General features: G+C 36.1%; 1 protein-coding gene across 1 annotated transcript in view; it reads left to right on the top strand.

Moving 5' to 3' along the window:
- LOC140150844 (oxidation resistance protein 1-like) overlaps nt 1-24,257 on the top strand; it is a 112,057-nt gene that overhangs the window by 46,320 nt on the left and 41,480 nt on the right. Inside the window, 5 exon segments of the mRNA XM_072172989.1 lie at nt 2,433-2,524; nt 3,438-3,545; nt 13,352-13,447; nt 15,762-16,046; nt 18,251-18,432. Of these exon segments, the coding sequence (XP_072029090.1) occupies nt 2,433-2,524; nt 3,438-3,545; nt 13,352-13,447; nt 15,762-16,046; nt 18,251-18,432 (763 nt within the window).

The raw sequence follows: 24,257 nt of genomic DNA, 5'->3' as shown, positions 1-24,257 counted from the left end.
GTCCATAGTGTTTCAAGAATCTACGCATTAAAGGTGCTTGACTGCTTGACCAGATGGCTTCAATCCCATCAAAATGTAGATTTTGCATCAGGTGAAAGCAATTTTTTCTCATAACCCCATTGAAATTTAATAGGCTTGGAAACACATATAAAAACTTATTTGACTATTTTCATTAAAAATCTTCAATTATTTGGTTGGAAATAAAATCGTCTGACATGAAGAAGCTAAAAAAAAAATTATATTCTGAATTGCAAAATCATGAAGTTCATGTTTGCCACCTTTTGGATATATACCAAGATAATGCAACTACTGGGTTACCTCTCTTCAATTTGCAATAGACAATAGACCTGTGCATTTGAGAAAGGAGTTTGAACAAAAGTGTTGTTGACATGAATTGAAGCGTCCAATCGTGCCTCCAGTCCCAAGGCGAGTTGTAGACCGAGTGAGAATGTTGGCATGCTGGTCACTTTTGGAGAAAAAATAAAGACAAAGGTTAAAAACCTTTCACCGACCGACCCATCTGTAAAAAGTGGACAAGCAAATAATATCTTTTGGCCTTATTAAGGTAGGAAACTCGGTTCCCACACGTCGGCAAGGAAAAAATTATAAAAAACATTCCGCCTCCTTGTGTACACCTCTTGATTTTTATGAGTAAACTACACACCCCAATGCTTGAAACCACAAAATATTTGAGTTGCTAATTTGCATTAATTAATGAATATCAATTAATTAGTTCAACCTTAATTTTACGACTAATAATTATTGCTAGCAAAAACTTGAACTCTGATTCCAACTTTTACTATCGGAAAAATTGTAAATAAATATTATCTAAAATCTCTCGCCAGCTTTTTCGCCTAAGTCCATTAATTACGTAATAGCATGTGTTTCTAGTCTGTGAAAATATTGATGTCGTTAAAATTTATTTCTGCTTAAAGAAGCTGAAAAGTAACAAAAGCTGGCGAGAGAATTTAGGTAATCTTGTTGTGTTTAACTTTCAATTTAAAAAAAATGTCTACATTAAGTCAATTTTTGTGACAATAATTCTGAAAATCCCCTATTTTAGGCATTTTTTACAGAAAACACTTTTGAGTGTGTAAGTGTCCAAATATTACGTAGCAGATGGCAAATTTCATTCATAAAGAAAGATCTATTTACAACAATCAATCTTTGCTACTTCAAAAGTCTCTGACCAAACACTAATACTTTCACTGGGTGGGAAAACACTATTCAGATAAATCCTTCAAAAGGTAAACAAAACTTTTTTCCACTAAACAGGGAGTCTTATGTTGTCGTAATTTTGCTGGCTGCCGTGGTCTTTTTTGTTTGCTCGCGAGGTGTGTTAACAGTGTTATCGCAATTGGAAAAAAAATTTTAGGCGATGCCCGGCGCTGCATGGGCTCCTTTGGTTGTAGTTTGTACAGTGTTTAATGGAACAGGTCCATGGCGAAATCATGAAATTTACCCGACACGTAAAACCCAATAATAATGGTTCAGTTTTAGAAACATGCATATCTACACTTTATTTATGACTTTGAGGTATTGGATATTTACCAAATTGACTGGTAAGTTAATTGTGCACGAAAACTAGTGAAAACCTGGGAGCCAAAATAGCTCCGTGATAAGCGGTGTACGTGTGTGTATGAGTGTAGCGAATGCTCGTAGCTGAATTCCGTTGCAAATTCAAGAGCCGAGGGAGCCGCTGTGCACGAGTGTGTTGAATTTTGTCGCTCGCTAAATGTTATAAAGCACTGAGAATTTCATATATTCTTACTGTACAACTCATAGCATTCTAAAAATTTCCCAGAAAAATCAGACAAAAATGTTCAATGAAACAATGCTACGCAATGTTATTATTTTATTCATACATGCACGATACTATTGTGATTTGTGCAATATCAATGAGACGGCTAAGTTAGTGAAAATTGACATTTCGTTTTTTGCGGATTCTGAACGATTTAAATGATGCCCCGATCTGTAATTTGGGGAATATATTTATTACAGGATAGGGCACAATTAAGGAAATTTTGAGGGGATTCGGTGCATGACACGATAGCCGACGATCCGACCTTAAGGAGTTTGCATAAATTTAATTCTGGAAAAAAACCATCTACAGCAAACACACTAATTGACAAAAGTTATCAAGCACTTGCCAATGTATATTTTACGTCATTTCGCCTGATGATTGCCACGTAAAGTGTGTGTGAAATCAATGGTAGCAAAATAAACCAAACTTTGTGGAGTAGCTGAGTAAGTTATTTACTTATATCGCCCTTCATCTATATTCATTATAATACTATAATATTATTTCATATTTTTTGTGCCTTTTTATCACAGATCCAGATCACTTCAGTTCTTCATTTACTTATATTGTCCCTCATTTATGTTCATGGTAATACATCATTATTTCATTTTTTTCTATCTATGTATCACAGATCCGGATGACTTGAGTTCAATGAAGAGCGACGATGCTTCGTCGAGACGTAAAACTTTCTACGATCAGCCAAGAGGCACACTGGAACATACAGTAAGTTAACAGATAAACATAAATTATATGTGACGCGATCAAGGGGAATGAGTCAGGTGTCGCTAATATTGTTTTTGAGATATTGGCAAAAACAGTGTTCAAATTCTTTTGTTGTATACTGTTTTCAGCTATTGATAAATTGCTCTGAGTCAAAACTCAGTAACCAGATGTCCGATTTTGATGGGGTTTCCATCAAAATGTAGCATGTGTAAACTGACAGAAAATGATGTAAAAAAACTTCTAATTGAAATTTGCCGACATGTTCTGCCAACTTAACAGTTTTTTTTACTACATGTACACCAGCAAGCATTGTAAACATTAAAAAATTTTGAATAAGTGTTACTCCATGTTCTCTTGTGCAATTAAAGTGCAGCGCTTAAATATTGTTAATTAAGTCTTTACAACATCCTTACATCTGTTCAGGCTAGCGCATTATGGAGAGGTTAACAAACTTTAGCCAACCAGGGATCATACTGATGATGTGTGGGTGGTATTGAATGTTAGTTATTGTTACATAGTGTTCAATAGTGAAAATATGTACATCCATATCAAAATGATGCACTTGTCGGCTGCTACACATATCTTTTTACATAATAGCTATAGGAATAAATAACAGACTCATGTCAAGTGGAGGTCATTTCAAATCATCCCCAAATCACATGGTATAGGAATACATAGAACATTCCTAAACCATGTGACTTGAGGATGATTTGGAGTGATGTCGACTTGAGATGAGATGCTATTTTGTAAAAAGAGGTATACGTAGCAGCGAACAAGTGCATTCTTTTGATTTGAATGTATACATTATGCCCTTAATCACAATGAGAGACAATGAATTGAGCAATCATTTAAAAAGATGTAAATTTATTCACAGCTCTTTTATGATGCGGTTTGTTTTATCTCCCCTGTACAGGTGGGTGGACGAGATACGGTGGACAGCGTCGCCTTGCAGTTTGGATCCACTCCATCTCAGCTGATGAGAATAAACCACATGTCCAGTCGTATGATATTCCCAGGCCAGGTTGGTATCACAGTAACTACAACAATGATTCTCCCTTCCTCCTCTGTCGTGGACCTTGCGATCCACTCCCCATCTCAGCTGATGAGAATAAACCATATGTCCAGTCGCATGATATTCCCTAGCCAGGTTGGTATCACAGTAACTACAACAATGATTCTCCCTTCCTCCTCTGGCATGGACCTTGCCCCCACTCCTCTCCCCATCTCAGCTGGTGAGATTTAACCATATGTTCAGTCGTATGATATTCCCAGGCCAGGTTGGTATCACAGTAACTACAACAATGATTCTCCCTTCCTCCTCTGGCATGGACCTTGCCCCCACTCCTCTCCCCATCTCAGCTGGTGAGATTTAACCATATGTTCAGTCGTATGATATTCCCAGGCCAGGTTGGTATCACAGTAACTACAACAATGATTCTCCCTTCCTCCTCTGGTGCCGACCTTGCCCCCACTCCCCTCACCATCTCAGCTGATGAGAATAAACCATATGTTCAGTCGTATGATATTCCCAGGCCAGGTTGGTATCACAGTAACTACAACAATGATTCTCCCTTCCTCCTCTGTCGTGGACCTTGCGCACACCCCTCCCCATCTCAGCTGATGAGAATAAACCATATGTCCAGTCGCATGATATTCCCTAGCCAGGTTGGTATCACAGTAACTACAACAATGATTCTCCTTCCTCCTCTGGCATGGACCTTGCCCCCACTCCTCTCCCCATCTCAGCTGGTGAGATTTAACCATATGTTCAGTCGTATGATATTCCCAGGCCAGGTTGGTATCACAGTAACTACAAAAATGATTCTCCCTTCCTCCTCTGGTGCCGACCTTGCCCCCACTCCCCTCACCATCTCAGCTGATGAGAATAAACCATATGTTCAGTCGTATGATATTCCCAGGCCAGGTTGGTATCACAGTAACTACAACAATGATTCTCCCTTCCTCCTCTGGCATGGACCTTGCCCCCACTCCTCTCCCCATCTCAGCTGGTGAGATTTAACCATATGTTCAGTCGTATGATATTCCCAGGCCAGGTTGGTATCACAGTAACTACAAACATGATTCTCCTTCCTCCTCTGGTGCCGACCTTGCCCCCACTCCCCTCACCATCTCAGCTGATGAGAATAAACCACATGTCCAGTCGAATGATATTCCCAGGCCAGGTTGGTATCACAGTAACTACAAAAATGATTCTCCCTTCCTCCTCTGGTGCCGACCTTGCCCCCACTCCCTCACCATCTCAGCTGATGAGAATAAACCATATGTCCAGTCGTATGATATTTCCAGGCCAGGTTGGTATCACAGTAACTACAACAATGATTCTCCCTTTCTCCTCTGGTGCCGACCTTGCCCCCACTCCCCTCACCATCTCAGCTGATGAGAATAAAGCATATGCCCAGTGGTATGATATTTCCAGGCCAGGTTGGTATCACAGTAAATGATTCTCCCAACATCCTCTCTCATTGTAGTCTGCACCATCTTCCCCCTCTCATCTTAGCTGATGGGAAGAAACTATGTCTAGTTGCATGATATTCTGCGTCCCTGACCATATAGGTATCTCCAGAATAACTTACCCAATATCATGGGTCACTCCTCCCTCCGCAGCATTTGAGTCCAGAGCTGTCAATTTGAGCCTATTTTTGACGAAACTAAAATAGACATGTCACAGGTAATTGATGCATCATAGACGCATGTAACTTTATCATAGGATTAGTGCAAGGACATTGTTTCATTCATTTGCAGGAGATGCGTTCTTTATACTTCAATTTTGTCACTTATGTATTGTTTAAACTTTAGTTATTTAAATTAAATTTTATGTATTGTACATGTATATAAGACTTGTAAAATAGCTTAAAATGTTCATTAACCTATATTTTCATAATCCATCAATAACTCAATTTCGCCTAAAATGTCACTTACAACCATTCTGACCTGTCAACATGGGCTTTGTAAATTGAATATACATGATATAAAACCAAATAAGGAAAGTCTAGACAATCCCAATGTTCTTTTACTAGTGGATTAATAATATCCACTAATATTTAGGGAGCACGTTGGCCTAGCGGAACGGGCACTGACTCATAATCGGAAGGTTGCGGTTCGAACCCCGCGACGCCATCGTGTTGTGCCCTTGAGTAAGGCACTTTATCTCGATTACTCCTCTCCACCCAGGTGTTTAAATGGGTACCGCATTCTTAAATGCTGGGAAGGTAACAGACTCGCTGTAGAGGAGGTGTAGCGATCCCCTATAGCAACATTACATGGAGGAGTCTGGCCCAATCGCCAATGAAAGAGAGATGGGCACTCCGATCACTGTTTATACAGGATCGCTCCTTTACCTTTACCTTAATAATATGCAGCCTGTCAACAATGGCATACAAATCGAGTAGTACATGAAATTTTGGTTCAAGCAATGCAATATTTTCCCCCCAAGATTTGACTATTCTTTTGACCTTTCAAACCATCAAATCGCTAAGGACGTCCTGTTCATATAGAAGTTTATTTCCAGCCTTCCTTTGCTTACATTACAAGTGTTGCCAATATTTTGTATTGACAAGTTGCCAGATCAAGCAACAACAAAAGCACCCAATCACACCTGAAGGTGGATCAAAAAGACAGCTTTGACTAGATTTCAAGGCAAACTGCTGAAAAATACAAGTTAAAAGTACTGCATTTATGCATGCATTTCAGCTAAATATTGGCAAATTTACCCATTTGAGCATCTTTAGCTCATTAACTACATTGATAATAATCACAAAAATAAAATAATGTAATATGAAAACCGTATGTTCGATTGTCTTCGATAACAAAAGGCATATTGATAATTGTACTTTGCTATTCTCCAGTAAAACATGCACAGAGCATTTAGTGACCCGATTAAGCCGCAAAATCCTTTTGTTCTTTATTGCGTTTTAAGTACCGATCCTTTCAGCTTCAAGTTATAACATGCCTTTTTTCTATCACACTTTAATGGTTTTCACATCAAATTGAAGTTCTTAATCATGATGCAAAATCTGAAAATTAAGTTTTGACAACATTTGGTCTCATTGTCAATGCCTTTCCATCCGCCTTTTATTCATCACTTTCATCCCCTTTATTGTGCCTGTACATTATACTCTTTACCTGATAACTTAATCCCTGTCTGTCATCCTATAAGGGCTATTCCAGTTGAGATCCATACACCCCCATATGGAACACATGACCTTAATCTTCCGCACAGGGTGTGTTAATTTCAAATGAGGGCTATTCATTCAGGTAACCCCATATGAAATTCACACTCCCTGTGTGGATAATCAAGGACATGTCTTCTATAGGGGGGTGTAAGGATTCCAACTGGAATGTCCCAACATGTTTATTTCATGCTTGGATGGTTCCCTTATTGAGCTCAGTCCCCAGGCAATATCGAGGCTGGGTAGATCATGAGTCCAATAATAGCACGTATCTGCGGAAAAATGTAATATGGCTGCCGTGGGTAATATTTCCAAGCATCAAAAGTGGGCAATTATGTCAACGAATGCTCTTTGATTCGGCAAAAAGAAGAGTAACATATTGTTCGTAATAAACAGCTTTGATAACACATTGTTTGTCGTAGGTGTTGCCATCTTTGATTTGAACCCAGAAGCAAGTCATATTTCCTTTTTTTTTTATGAAGAAATTTGTGATTAACACTTAAAATTAGTGAAAATATTTCATTACATGTGTATAATATGTGACCTGATCCAGTCCACTCAGGTTTATGTCATATTGTTTTCAAAATTGAGTTATTAACAGGTTTATATGAAGTAAGAATTCCACGAACAATTCCCTTTCTATCAGTCCAAAGCCCATGTTTATAACTGATTTGGTTGCGAAATTACAACATTTTTACATGTTCATAGTCTAATTGTGGCTAACTATATTATAACCCTAACCTATTTCTGGCTATATCTCAGTTTCATAGTTGCCGACATTAGCGTGAGTGGACTAAATCAGGTCACATATGTAAGTTGTGAAAGTTTCCATAATCTCAAATTTATTTTGACCAATTTTTGGGGAGAGGCAAAAAATGTATTCTGCGTTGGATTTTTAAAATCGTTACAAGCTGTTGCCTTTTTAAGTGCAGGGCCCAACATATCACAGTCATATCGTGCGTTGCCTCTTCCATGGTCCTTGTCACTGCAGTGCCCTTCATACCTCATTGTTTGGGTTCCCACATATAAGGCCAAAAAAAATATTGTTGTGTTGCCCTCAAGTGGGAAAATGGGAAAGTTGGGTCGGACGGTCGGGATTTTTTTTTTTTTAAACCTTCAGTTTTTAAAATCTCCTCAAACATTAAATACTGTTGCTTCAATGAGTGGATATTTGTCAATTCTGACTTCTGGATACCTGTTAGACATCAATTAAAGACTAGTCTTTTAATAAAATATTAATTTTAAGTGAAAAACATTGATTTTTTGAACAAATCTGTAAAAATCATCATTCAAAAAAAAAAAAAAAATGCAGACCCTGATTTTTCAGGATTTAGGGTCGGTCGGTTGAGGGCAACACAACAATTTTTTTTTTTTTCTTTGGCCTAACCTGAATGTAATGTTTGACAGTAAGCATTTTGTCTCGCTACCATTTTTAAACAAAATGGAATTTAGAAATAAGACATGTCGAGAAACAAAATTATCTAAAATAAGGTAAAGAGCAGAATTTGTTTGATTGACCATTACTTGAATTGTGGGTCAGGTAGTAAGAAAATTTTTTTTGTTTGTTGTCAAAATCTTTAAAAAGGTAGTGTATAAAACTGCTTTGCGTAAAGTATAAAGCAGCATCATGCAGATATGACCGTTGTGCTCAAATAACAATAATTACAGATATCTGATATCTTGAGTGCATTTTTGAGACTGTAAGGCTTGATGTAAACACCATAGATTATAATACTGAGTGTCCTGTTATGAATTGGAATGTTCTTCTTAGGGTGATATATACTTTGTTTAACATAGAAATGGCAAGACTGATAATATCATATAGAATGACATGCACCCAGTTGGATGCAGCACCTTAGCTATAGTCTCTATACCTTTCTTGAGTCAGTAATTTAGATCATGTATCTCTAAATGTAATGATGAGAAGTATACATTTTCAGAAAGAAAATGATGCATGGAATCAAACTATCATAAACAGATTCCTGCAGCAATTGACAGTTTTTAAGAAAATCTCAAAATTTGATTTTGCTTTACTGACTCAAGGAAGATACTGACTATAGGTGCTCTTTATAGTAATGCATGATTGGCACACTCTTACGTGAATGTTCACAATCGTAAGTTGGGACCTGATAGTAACAGTAACAAAAACAATAAATGTTTGCTATGTAGAAGTGGAATAAATTATAGCGGTGTCCCGTACTCCTGTGTGGTCCCAAGTTGGTGATAATTAAGAAACAACTGACTGCATACATATGCAAGTTACTATTACATCTAGGTAAGGCCAAAAAAAAAAAAAGGTTTGTCTCAAAGCTCACGAGAAATTTAAAACAAATGCGAAGTGCGATTTAAAAAAAAAAAATTTTATTCCTGACTTTTTTTCATGGTATTTTGAGAAAAAGTCTGATTTTCACCAATTTTTTCTTGGAATAATCTAAAAAAAAAAATTTTTGAAATAAAAAAGATTTCCGCATTTGTTTTTTGTCAAATCGCGGGATTTTACAAATGCGCGCACAAGCTTTGAGACGAACTTTTTTTTTTTTGCCTAATGAAAATGGTGATTGTTGTGATAATAGTTGCAAGAGGGAAATAGAATATCACGTAACCAATTAGCGATGCAAAACAGGCGCTATCTTCAGTAGATAGTAATATGGATGTTTTAAACTGCTTATGCATGTGATGATAAACAGGGCATAATTAACTTGTGTGCAGGAAATCAGAATAATCAGAATTTGCATAGTAAATGTGTCATTTTGCTTAAAATTACTGTCAAATTGAAAACACTTTGCCAGAAATGTGGACTGTCTTGCTATGAGATACCAGCTCTATGATGCTCTGATGGTAAATGTATATCGTCCTAAAATTGAAAGCTAAGGTATTTGGACTGTTGGTAGTTGAGAAGTATATCCATCAATGAAGAAGGCTGTATTTTTTACTATCACGCATATAAAGCAAGCAAAATAAATTTGGCTTACTTTTTTCATTGATACATCTATGACATTATAATACAAATTAAATCAATTTTGATTTTACTAAAATAGATTATGATTTTGCCCCATGTATTTACCAAATGTAAGAAGTGACCACAGGCTTATCATCAGACAATTGGCTGCAGACACTCTTGACATTTCTGAATGCAAATTCACAATTCTGTTGAGTGTAATCATGCAATATACAAATACATTTATGCTAACTCTCGGATGTAGTTCAAAATACTGCTTCATATGAGATCAAATTTTGTCTAGAATAAAATGATAATGCAAAAAAAAAAGTGAATTACTTGGAATACAAATTAAAAACATGAGTCTTTAAAGCAATACTGTCCAGTGTGACAAAAATATGTATTGGGACTACTGCACAGAAAAATACTACTGCAAAGAGAAGTTACTATCTTCAGTAGATAGCAAAAGAGTTGTATTTATGGACAGCAAAAATATCCTGTCAAGGAGATAAATTAAACAAGGTACATAGCCCAGTACAAATGACCATACAGGGACATGCTGCAAACATGGGTATATTATAGCATTAACGGCCTTTTGGTATATATCAACAACCCCTTTTCCTTTTCTAGACAAATTTTGGTATAGGGAATGGGTTCTTTTTCCACAATTTTCCTCACTGTTGCCTCACTATAGCCCAAATTTTGAAAGTTTTCCCAAAAATTTGGAAGAAATAGTTGTAAAAACTAAGACAATTTGTGTTTAATTGGGCTGAATTGGCTTTTGGTATACCGATGGGTCCAAATTTCTTGACAAATAGGTATATTGATGGGTCCAGTTTCAAATTCTCAGCAGCACACCCCTACCTAAACCAAACTTGAGTACCTCTTGGATACATAGGTACTGTCATAATCAGTAGTATGAAAATATATCAACTGAATGAAGTATCTTGTGAAATAATAATAGATGAAAGAAGTATCTGGTGAAATAATAATAGAAATAGTTATCTACAGTAGATAGCAGATTAATTTTGTATCTAGAAGAACTAAAGAAGTATGTTGTTATGAGAAGAAATTACTGATAAATTGTAAAACCATTACTCTGGATTAAGCAGGAAAGTCACAGTCATACAGTACAGCATCGTCTCCACTTAAACATAATATCATCAGACCAGAGCCGCTGAATGATATTAATTATAGCAGTCCTTTGATATCTTGAATTGAATTTGTAAGTAAAATGTAGCCATTATGTAAGTCCATTCAGGCATTAGGCAGCAAGTGTTTTAAATAGGAGCCTCAAGTCTGTCCTGGCTGTAAGTTTAGATGTTTTTATTGCAACAGGACAGTCAAGTGCTATGTGTGATTAATGTGGAGAGGTTACATTATAATGTTTACAGAGATGCAAGGAAGCTGTGATGAATAGTTATAGGATGTTTAATTAATGATAGTGCTTTTGAGAAAGCTGTGATGAATGGTTATTTATAGTACCGAGTGTTGTTTTTTCAAAAAGGGTATTAACTTCATCTACATGTATGATGATAAGAGATAGCTGTCTACAGTAGATAGTAAATGTGTGAAGACTAAAAGAATAAGGAAAAAAGAAAAAAAATATTACTATTAAGAAGTAATTTTCAAACTTGATACATCACTCTGGAGTAGGGATGGGAACGTTAAACACATGTACCGATAAACGCATGCATTTTTTGCAATTGCGTTAGATGTGTACACGCAAGTCATTTTCAACCTTCAATTTTGCATTCTTCAATGCTAAACAACAGTTGAAAGTAACAAAATCTGAAGACGACCTTAATAATTTGCCTTGAAACTTGCTCAAAACATTAATTCTTCAACTATAATACATCATAATATTAAATGTATAGTTTCTGACATGTTAGGGCTGTTGCCTTCACAAATTTTACCTCATGCATGGCGCCATTGGTACTAGTATAACCTGTTAAAAATTCCTGTTTTGTGAGGTACAGTGGTACACCACACCGCACCTATCGTGTATCGTATATCGTGTATCGTATATCATGTATGGTATTTCAACTTGACATTGATGCGTGTTAATGCGTTAAACGCACACATCACTGCTGCGTTAAACGTTCGAGAAAATAAACTGAATAACACATTCCTACTCTGGAGCAAGCAGAAAAGTACCCATAGCCACAGTGTATTACAGCTTCATCACTTCACTAGCACAGAATATTATTAGACCAGAGCTGCTAAATGATCTTATTTATAGCAGTCCCTTGATAGCTTTAATTGAATTTGTAACTAAAATGTAGCCATTATGTAAATCCATTCAGGCATTAGGCAGCAAGTGTTTTAAATAGGAGCCTCAAGTCTGTCCTGGCTGTAAGTTAAAATATAACAGAATGATTAGTTTTTGACTGTATGCTTTTGTGAGTGTTATGTATGATGTGGAAAGGTTACATTAAAATGTTTATGGAAATACACAGAAGCTGGGTTGAATAGTTTAGGATGTTTAATTAATGTTAGTGCTTTTAAGAAAGCTGTGATGAATGGTTATAGGACTGAGTGTTGTTGTTCAAAAAAGGTATTAACTTGATGATCTTCATCTATGATGATAAATGTGTAAGAGATAGCTGTCTACAGTAGATAATAATCTTGTTATTGTGTCTAGAAGACTAAAGAATAAGGAAAAAATAAAAAATATATTGCATGAAGCAATTTCCAGATCCAATACCATCATCCTGGAGCAAGCAGAAAAGTCCCCACAGCCACAGTATAGTACAGCATCACTCCACTTGCACAGAATATTATTAGACCAGAGCCGCTAAATGATCTTAATTTTAGCAGTCCTTTGATAGCTTTAATTGAATTTGTAAGTAAAATGTAGCCATTATGTAAATCCATTCAGGCATTAGGCAGCAAGTGTTTCAAATAGGAGCCTCAAGTCCTGTCCTGGCTGGAAGTTTAGATGTTTTTATTGTAACAAGACGGTCAGTTTTTGACCGTATGCTTCTGTGAGTGCTATGTATGATTATGTGGAAAGGTTAGGCTACATTGTAATGTTCATGGAGATACAGGAAAGCTGTGATGAATGGTTGCAGGATGTTTAATTAATGTTAGTGCTTTTAAGAAAGCTGTGATGAATGGTTATAGGACTCTTGATGTGAGTGCTTTTGTTCAAAAGGGTATTAATTACTTGATGATATACGTAGTATTATGGCGAGAGTATGTCAGGAAAGATGGAATGCAAGAAAGATATTTAAGGTTGAAATTGTGGGTATTTACCACATTACTTCAGTTCTGAACTGTACAAATAAGTACCATTATATTATTAATAAAATGGTTAATTTATAATTTACTTTTATGTAAGTAAGTAACCGATTTAACTCAGTTGGAATTATTTTTGACAACGCCACTATATGTGATGCGATCAAGCAAAATCAGTCTGAACTCGGTAATATCAAATTTTCAGTTTCATATAGGATAGTAAAGAGCATTTACAAATCTGGATTTTGCAGAAAATTCCGTAGAAATTGAACATCCAGTTCCAAAGATATGACCAATTAAAGAGTTTCCTAAACAACAGGAAACAAAATCATTTGTTTGGCTATATCTCAAAATCAATATTTCCAAGTTCCGACTGATTTTGCTTGATATAGAAGAGCCTCTGGGTTTCACCTGACCTCTCTCTAATGTATTTTGATTTATCTATTACTTCTTTTTCAGGTGATCTATGTACCTGATCCAACTGCTAAGGAACCATTTTGTCTAAGTCCAACCTCGCCCACCAGTAAGAAACCAGCACCCTTCTCCAAGTCGCTGGTAAGTTCATCTAGATACATTTTGAGATAAGAAAATTACCAAGGTCTGTCAGCCCCTTCAGCAATAGGTAAAGCTATGCATCAGACATTAACCAGGCATCGTGCGTATCCTGGCTAGCTGGAACACTATACCAGACAACCATCGCTCAAGATTCTTACGAGAGCTGGATGTGTTTGGGAGGTGCTCTTACCATAGAGTCGACAGTCCCCAGCACCCCCAGTGGCAGCCCGCATGTGTGTATCAAATTTGTAATCCCCAGCGTTTTGTTTTCATTCAGACTGCATATATTTTAGTGTGCAAAGGATAGCCAGTCAAGTTCAATCGGAGCCCTGATACATTGAAATTTTTCTAAACCTATGTTTATGCACAGGCATTCAAATGACTGTAAATAGCAAAGAAAATAATATTGTGGTCCCTAATGTAAAAACTGGATGGGACTCTCAATTCAACAACATACAAAATTGATAAGTCTTCAGAAAATTTATTCTTGGAAAAAATAGTTTTCTGGAATTGAGAGAAGGTATCAAGAACACTTAACTAGATTCTGAATAAAAGTGACCAGATCTAAAGCAAAATAAGGACAATATTGCCAAAGTTGTTTTTGAGTTATCAGCGGAGCTACCATTCAAATCCTTTCAACTACAACTTGGCTTTCCTATATCATGTTTTGATGGCATTATGAAATTAAAGCTACTTATTGTGGACTAACGAGGCATCAGATATATCTAAAACATGTTTATATTGATGAGGCTTTGTATGTAAGATGTCAAAAATAGCAATATCTCAAAAATCACACTTTTGCCCAAAAATACCATTCTTACGAAAAGTGCCTCACAACACCCTATGTCAAATCTCTTCACCCCACATGCATGATCTGAATGTAGTTTTTAATGTACAAAACACGGATATTTATTATAAATGTGTAAGCAAACTTGTATTGTCATATTTGCTTTCAGAAATATGATATTGAGCAAAACGCAGTTTACTCTGTATTTCCTATACTTCCTGTACATTTTGTAATTTAAGGATGCTAATTGTGCACTAATGAGGCATCGGATATATCTGAAATATGTTTATATGGATGCGGCTTGGTACACAGATGTCAAGAATAGTAGCACCTCAAAAATCATATTTTTGCCCCCAAATGAGTTTTTTTGACTAAAATGGCCCAAAAAACACATTTTTCCCAACTTAGGAATTCTACATCATCCCAAAGTTGACATATCAAGCTTTGCTATGATGTAGGTGTGTGTAGGACTTTAAACTCCTAAAATAAAGCACTTTTCTGAGGTTAACTGCTCCTTTATCACATTTTTAAAAAAAGAAGAAGAAAATTGACTTTTCACAACATTGTCCTAATTTTTGTTCAGCAGGTCACATTTATTAAGAAGCCAACATATTAATTTGACTGGTATTACACCGTTGTCACATCAGCATGGATAACAAGCTATCATTATGGCCGGTCCATTAGATTACTATTTGCTTACATGTGCTATTAATAGTTTGGTTAGGTGCAAAGTGCACCGACAGTAGATGCCTGTGAATATAAATGGCTTATGCTTAACCCTTTCTTATCATGTAAATGTCGGGAGTAATTTGGGGCAATAAAAGAATGATTTCAAAATGCATCCAAGGAGACCTGTTCATATCAAAATGGGAATGCATAAACCATCAGATCAAATTTAAAGAAATTTGTAGAAGGAAACGATGATTTTAACTCGAACATTTAATATTGTTATGATAGTGGAATTTTATGTTTTAAGACTTTGACGTTTAAGTCAAAAATAACAAATAGACAAAATGGGGTTAAAGGTACACTGGTAACATGTGCATCTTTTAGATATGTATTGCAAAATTAGCACTACTAGTGAAACACATTGGTATCTGCCAACAATTTGGGGTCTAGGGGTCATCTAGGGAGGATTTTACACAAAGTGTTTTCAAGCCGATAGTGTATCTTTTTAGAGGTAACTTAAGGAATCAGATATTAATGTTTGCACAGTATTTTTTGTGGGAGCTGAGAGTACACCAGACCTATCAAAATATCGAAAATATCAATTTTATGTGTATTATATCGCTAATTTCAAAATATCAAAATTATTTGATATCAGAATATGTATGACATGCTCTCATGTCCCACAAAAATATACTGTGCAAGGGTTGCTACCAGAGGCCTTAAAAGTTATTATGAAGTGATGTTATAATTAGGATTTCTCATGTTTTTTCCCTCTTCCAATTTTGAAGCAAGCAGATGATGCAGTTATTAAATAATTTGTTTTCTAAATGTTGTCGTATTTTTGCAACTTATTTACAGGACATTCCAACAATATCACAAGCTCAGCCAAAGAAAAAGTCAGATATACCGACCATCTCACAAGCCGAACCGAAACCGAAAGCCAGCAAACGATTCGGTCTACGTAAAACGCAGAGTGTAAGAGAGGCTAAGAGCAGCTCGTGGGCACGAAAACGTAAGTTTCTGTTACGCCAAGGCAGTGACCCAAGACCAGGAAGAGTCGTCAGGGAGGCATCAAAAGAGGAAGAAGAGGCAGATTCCAGGCAGTTTTTGAAAGTTGACGTCAAGTATATTACTGATGGAGAGGTAAGGGAGCGAGATAGTATAAATGGGCTATTCCAGTTGAAACCCATACACCCCCTATGGAAGACATAACCTGAATCTCCCACACAGGTGTTGTAGATTTTAACGTGAGTCATCCATTCAGGTAACCCCATTTGAAATTCACACTCCCTGTGTGGAAGATTAAGGTCAAGTCTTCCATAAGGGGTGTATGGATTTCAACTGGAATAGCCTTAATGGGATACAATTTGATCAGAGCAGCCTAATAAAGATAGTGATTTTGAAAAAATTGCTCCAAAAAAGGTACTACTGCTGAAATCCTCAAAAGCTTAAATACTTGGTTTCAAATTCAGGAGTTGTTATAATGCCAAGTTTATTATTTTTTGCTCCCTAGTTTTGTTTGTATCGCAGTTTCAATATGACTGCCTTTGGACTGGTTGGATCAGACCGTGTCAACATATACTCCTGTTCAAATTTAAAACAAAACAATGCTAATTGCCATTGGTTTACATGTGACTTGTGCACTTGATGTAATGTTCACTTTTTTAAACAGTCATCGCAATAGCCTGTACCTCTCTGTGAAATTAAATTGATGACATTTAGCCAGTACTATTAGCCTTTGGTGATTTTATTCGTCATCCAGACCACTTAGGTCACTCACATTTTCTTTGTTGTTCACTTTGCAAATCATATGTCAGGTATGGATTTCCTGTCATTTCAATAACATCCATGCAATTTTACACCTGACAACTCCTTGTGCTTATTTATATCCATTTGCTGTTCAACAAAATGGTCTTAGTTACCATAGTTCATCAACCAGGGTTGGTGATTTATTTTGCATGTTTGAGATCCCTTTGATTGCTTCTCTTTGCCTTTGAATAGCAGCAAGTGAAAAAAGGGTTGCCAAAAACTTTCAGCCCAAATCATGGGTCAAAACATGAAAATGTCACCCAATTCTTTTCTTAAACATTGGTTTCTATGGGACAGGAAACTATCGATGGTTGCAGAGTCAATGTCGAAGAGTCACCCAATTTTTTTCTTAGTCGTTGGTTTCTATAGAATAGGAAACTGTCAAAAGTTGAGTGGAAAATCTTCAAAAGTTGCCCAATTGGGCTACCAAATCACGAGTTGGTAATCCCAAGTGAAAGCAATGATCATAGCCAACCTTTTGATGGTCTCTAGCCTTTTACAGGGTTGCCAAACCGGCGATTTGGTAGCCCAATTTGGCGATTTCAAAGATTTCTCACACAGCTTTTGACTATTTCCTGTCCCATAGAAACCAATGGTTACGAATGCAATTGAGGGACTTTTCAACATTGGCTCCTGCGACTTAATGTGATTTCCTGTCTCGTTGAAACCAATGGTTAAGAAAAAAAATTGGCGACTTTTCAATTATTTGACCCGTGATTGGGGCTGAAATTATTGGCAACACTGTCCTTTTATTCATTGTTAAGGTTGGACAAATGCATCATAAGAAAATGAATATCCAATTTCCAATAATGATCTCCACTGTAAACACGCTGGTTAATAAGTCTTCCATTCTTGTATGGCAATTTGTACCCATGGCAGTTGTATCTAGTGTCGGGATTTTGTTTTTTAACCAGAATGATGGTTGATTAATTAAAAAAAATTCTAATTAGCTGCCTAAGAAAGTAGACCTAGCATCTTAATTTCGTAAGTGTGTGCACAAATTAGGTTAGCTATTCCTGTGATAAAAGGAAAATCAAGTTATGTGTGGGGTGAGATTGTGCTTCTTATACCAATGCTTGTATGTCTGTACCATTTATTTTGGTACTTAATATCAGCATTGCAGACAAACAAACAGTTTTAATTACTTAATTTCTTCTGCATTTATTTGATATTCTGCAGTACAAAAAATTTATTCTAATATTTTAGGAACTATAAGTCTTATTTTTTATGGATTCTTTGTAAGCATTTGAATACTGAGTGAAAAGGTATTTCATTTGTTATTCTGAAATACAAAAAAAAGTAATTATATATTTTAGGAGTCATAAAGGCCTGATTTTGTTGAATTTTTTTGCACATACTAACTACAAATAATTTGATAATGTCGCCCTCTACAGTCAGTACAATACAAAGGGAATGGTTTATACTTACCAGTGGTTTGTCTGTATGAGAAAACCAAAATCTTCTGTAAAAATAGCACATTTAGAAACCATTCAGTAAATTATATTAACTGCCAATGTATTGTTTTTCTCTGTTTCCAGGGTGTGGTTAGCGGCACCATGTTGGTCACCCCCAATGCTATTATGTTTGACCCGAATGTGTCAGATCCGCTGGTCATCGAGAGGGGTGTTGGTCCCTATGGGGTCATCACTCAGATGGACATGGTCATGGGAGCATCCATGTATCATGATATATCTGCAATGAATGATAAACTAAAACAGAAGTAAGTATATGGTTAAGATGGTACTCCCCTTCATCTTTGTTCTTCCCTTATATGGTCAGGTAGGTGGACATGACATCTATGGGTCTAAACTGGTGTGCAAGTAGAACATTTATTCCTGCATGTACCAAAGTATTCAGGAATACTTAAAGTGAAGGGAAGGGGTCTTGACTGGAAAGTGGAAAGGAAAACATACTATACAGCACAATTAGAAGTATTCCGAATTAGAAACAATTCAGCACAATAAGAAGTGTTACAAATTAGATACTATTCAGCACAATAAGAAGTGCATATTTTTTATATAATTGAGAGGGTGGTCAAATCATTCACCCTTTGCATGGACCCACCATCTTAATACCAGAACAAGGTTCTGTCTGCAAACACATCTCAAAATGTGCATTTTTGTTTTTCACACTTTTCCAACGACACGCCAGAAAGATATTGCTGTTAGAACTTCGTTTTGAGATGATTGTGTAAAGGGTCAATATCGAAAAGTGAATTTTACGATGTTTGCTCTGGACGTGGTTAAAAATATCCTCATGGCTGAATTTTACTTAGTACAACTTTCGGTTTTTATGCACATTACGTATGTCATGCAATTTCTTATTTATTCAAATGACATTAAGAGTAAGTTTATCTTAAAACATTCGGAAGAAAACAATAAACACTAATTACAGCTTCTATTGGCATTTTAAGGAAAGCATTTTTCTAGTATTAGTGATTATGCTAGTTTGCATCCTGCTATATTAATATAATATAATATATAGTTATGCTTTTAACATGACACATATAAAAGCAGATATAACTGGACCATCATAATCTCTACACAATATTATATTGAATGGATAAATCTCAAATCAAATTCAAAGGTCCGAGGACATTGTATTTATCATAGCAGCTTCCATTGCGAAGCTCAAGCAGTATTTGTATCCAGTGGAATTTTATCGCACATTTTGTCACACATGTTGAGGTTGAGAAATACTCTCAAAACATCCTTGATTCTTTTTACTCTGATTTTAGTGGCATGTCAAGATTGGAAAAGAATAGGTCTATTTCAATGTGGATTGATTTAGATCATAATATGTCTTGTTCTTTTTACTTTGATTGTAAGTGCCAGTGCAGATCTGGAAAGAATAGGTCTTTCAATATGGATTGATCTAGATCTAAATGTGTCATGTAGAAAGCTCTAGTCTTGCCAGTTAACCCATATAACAACATTACCCATTTACCTCAAGTTTGTTTCAGCATGTATTTAGATCATTACTAGTCATGGGCATTTTCTAGGATACCAAATATATAGGCCTAAATGTTTGAGAAAATCTAGACTCCAGAAAACGTCAGCAAACTTAAAGCAAACACAATATGATGCAAGGTCTATCAGAGCATCATGGTAAATTCTAAAATAAATTCTAGTACAATAGTACTTTTTTCTCAGTATTATTTAGGTAATAATGATTTATATTTGTGACATGTACAAGTGAGCTAATTTGACCTTTTTGGCAAATCCCATAAGCCTTTGCGAGTACACCTAAGATGTCGTCATTTGATGTCATGCCGATCTGTGTCATTGTGCACATCGTTTATCGAACATCGTTACTGTGCATTGCAAATCGGTGTGACTTCAGATGACGACGACATCTCAGGTGTACTCACAAAGTCTTATGGGATTTGCCAAAAAGGTCAATCAGTGAACTTAACATGAATTTTCTTGTACTAGAATCTACATGAAGTGAAATATTTAGCCATAATTAGCTATTCCATTTGAAATCTACAATTTTGTAGCCTATGCCTAGTAATAACGCCACCTAATTTTGCATTATCAGTGTGTAAATACCGTGTGTATGATTTATATTGTTAACCCGCAGGTACTCTGTTGTATCATTTGTTAGATCCAAAAGGTAACAGCTGTTCATGTAGTCTGTGTAGTGTCAATTGTATCATTATGTTAGATCAAAAATGTCACTGTATCCACATAATTGTAGCTAGATAGTTTTTGTTGTTGTTGTTCTTTCAAGGTCTGAAAACATTCTCATCAGCAAGTACAAGGGTGCAGAATTTGACACTGTCAGGGTGCAAAATTTGGCACTTGACTGGGTGCAGAATTTGGCACATGGAAAGGTGCAGAATTTGGCACTTGACTGGGTGCAGAATTTGGCACTTGGAAGGGTGCAGAATTTGGCACTTGGCATGGTGCAGAATTTGGCATTTGATTGGTTGTAGAATCTAGCACCTCAGGTTGCAGAAATTGGCACTTGGCAGGCTACACAATTTTAATTTGTATGTGACTGGGTGCAAAATTTGGCACTTAATCCATTGACCATTTTCGCTGCTCTATGAGATCCTCTGTGAATAGGTTTGAAGCTATCTCATCACCTCCTCAATGTGCAGGCTTGAGTTAATCTAAGTCCCATAGCTCTGAACATATGCTTGTAAATATGCAACACAATGCAGTATGCATGCATAAATGTTGAACAGAGGAATTCCATCATAGAGTTGCAACACAATTTTTGAATATGCTGCATTGATGGTGATGGCATTACAGTTTGGAACTTATTCTTGTTGTATTTTGTCAGAGGAATGTCAAAGTCTTCCCTCTCTTGAAATATTTTAAAGGATTGATTAAATACAAGAATCTATAGCCCAACAGTCACAGCATGTTTGCCACATACACTTTAGCTGCCCAGAGACTTTTAATCACAGACTATGGTGGATTTCTATCAAATTATAAGCCATTCATCAGAGATTTTGTAAATACTTTTTGTGATGCTTGTATTACAAGCGACTTTTTACACCAAAAATAGGTCACAAGGATCTGTTTATAGTTTTGTTTGCTTTAGCTGCCCAGAGACTTTTAATCACCGACTATGATGGATTTCTAACTTATAAGCCATTCATCAAGAGATTTTGTAAACAATTTGGGTAATGCTTGTATTACAAAATGACTTCTTGCACTAAAAATAGGTCACAAGGATCTGCCTATAGTTTTGTTTATTTTCAGAATGGGCTATTCCATTTAAAATCCACACTACTCCTATGGAAGATTTAGCTAAAGTCTTCCACAGAGGGAGTATACATTTCAAATAGAATAGACATTTGGGTAACTTCCATTTGAAATACTCACTCCAGTTGTGGAAGAGATAGGTAAAGCCACAATACTGGGGGAGTATGGGTTTTAAAATGATTAACCCTGACCAATTACATTTGAAAAACATGCTCCCCTTGTGGGAGATATTTCCAAAATCTTCCACAGGGGTAGTGTGGATTTCAACTGGAATAGTTCTTAGCTCATTACCACCCCACCAGCCATATTGATGCCTGGCCTAGGCTAGGGATGTTCATAAAATTTTGAAATTTTTAGCTGAAAGTTCTTTGATTTGAAAGAGAATTAAATTATCTAAACAATAAGGGGTCAATCATGTTTCTAGTGCATATACTTTTGAAGTTACAGACAAAAATAGTGTCATCAAATTGCCCAAACTTTTGTGTGTGAAATTGTGACAGCAGGCACATGTACAATGCACACTACTGTATGTGACCCCAGATGACCTCCTATTCTTTACTGTAAGAAAGCTGTTTTGGATGGTCTTGATTTACACACAAATTGCTTTTGAGCTAAATCGAGCGTCGACTTGGTGGAACATGGATTGCACTGTGTGATAGTTTATGAATCCAGTATCATGCCAGTACCAACATAAGTCAACATCACTTAGGTTTTGGTTGTCAAAATTAATTTTTAGTGATTTTCTCCATTGAGCCCCACAGTAAAGCCATTTTTGGACCGTACATGCACATTCCAATTCCCTATGGACGAATAGCGCCACCTATAGTGTGTGATGTGAGCTAGCCTACCTAGGCCCATAAGTATTACGGATTGATTGATAGTTTGTGAACAATGGCTCTGATACATCAGAGAGGAAGTATAATGTGGCAGATAAAAGCTCATATCAAAACCAAGGTGAACATGAATGTTCCGCCCTTTCAGATTTACTTATGCACAGGAAATACAGAGTGTGTCTTACAGAATTGTAGGCCTACAGTTGGAAATTCTAATTTTGTTGATTACTTATGACGTGCTTACATAAACCAAACAGGACCAAACATGGCAGGCACTAGGATTTTGTTTTTCTGGAAGGAAATGGGAGATGGGGAAATGTATGCACAAATTGATTATTTTTTACCTGTAAAGTGCATTTGTTCGTAATTTCTTATTTTAACTGTAGGAAAAGGCCAATGCTAGGGGGAAATGCTCCCTCATCACCAGGCTGCATAGTTTATGTGATTGCATAACAAGGCAGGTTTCTTATTATATACCTTTTGAAGTTGAATCTGTTACTCTGATACGATGATCAATCAATGATGTGTACCGAATTCATTCGAATAAGCGCCCAGGGCGCTTAACAAAGTCATTTTGCATGGGCCTAATTTTTTTCGTAAGGGGCGTTTATTAGAGACAAATTGACGTAGGTTATAAAAGGGTCCTGAGACGTTCTAGTAGCTTTTCTGATGCAGAAAATGTATTGCAAGTTTACACAGGACTTGTAGTCCTCCAGCTATTTCACTGTATCGACGTCTATCTGTCACTTCAACATTAATGGTACCCTTTAACAAATTGAAAATACCCTGGGTGGGCGCTTATTGGAATGAATACGGTACCTCATGCATAGACATGAATTATTCAATACACATTCCTTTTAATCATGGATTGGATAAAAATGAGGGTTGCTTTCTAAATTGCATTTCAATTTTCGCATTAAAAAATGTTAGATAGCTGTTTGATTATTCATTTAATTATATTCACCCCCAGTTTTTTTTTCAAACCTACATTTTCTAAAAGTACAATTCTTTCAGGAGATATACTGTACTTCCTAGCAGATATAGACAGTGCATACAGCTATTATAGGTTTTAGGCTTGCACGTGAAATTTGATATAATTTCGATATAGAGAGAGAGGATACCTGTATTAAAGATCTGAAACACATTTTGTGTAGGGTGTTTTATGCTAATTGTGAATACTAATTCTAGAGCTGGTTTGCAGACAGTTTTACTTCCAGTCATCAGTCATGTACTGATTGTTAAAAACAGACTGTTGAAAAAGATGTGAATAATGCACCATAGTACGTTTCAATATGCATATATTAGTGGTGGCATCTGAAAAAAATTGTGGGGGGGGGCAAAGTGAATTTCAGGGGGTGGCACAAATTTTTCTGCAATATTTCCACACAAAGTGGATAATAACAATGGAATTGTATTAATGTGTAGCCAAGTACACAATTTCAATAGTTTCCTAGTCATATATTAGGCACACAAAATACAGTTAGTTGTTTGCTATAGCCTGGAGCAGGTACTACATGTAATGATGATTTGTGATCCTCAGTGAATCCCTCAAGCCAAAGTTCACTCAATAATAAATACTTATGATTAAGAGGAGATTTGTAGTACAACCCCCAGGTAGAAAGTCCTGTCTTCATATTGTCAGAATATAGAGAACATACACATGTGTTGTGATGATGAGAATGTTTTCAATCATATAGTGATTTTAATTTTACCATTGGGCAATATTTGTGGAACAATTATTTGGTATGAGACATATTGGCAAATAGTTCACTATCGTAATATTTGCCAATATGTGTGTATTATTATTTTTGTTGTGATATAAAAGTAGGGAAACAAATTGGAATTTTTGAATAATGTTGTATATGGTAGGATAAGAACACATGTGTTGGAAAGATTTTTTTCTTATGCCTGAAGGTTGAAAACAATAATTAAATCAGCATTAAAATTTGCAATGCATTGTAACAGTTTTTGCAGTTTTGGGACATGTTGAACTC

This window comes from Amphiura filiformis, chromosome 4, assembly GCF_039555335.1.
Source record: "Amphiura filiformis chromosome 4, Afil_fr2py, whole genome shotgun sequence".
Taxonomy (NCBI): Eukaryota; Metazoa; Echinodermata; class Ophiuroidea; order Amphilepidida; family Amphiuridae; genus Amphiura; species Amphiura filiformis.
The sequence above is the reverse complement of the archived record's forward strand: the minus strand, read 5'-3'. Positions and strand labels throughout refer to the sequence as shown.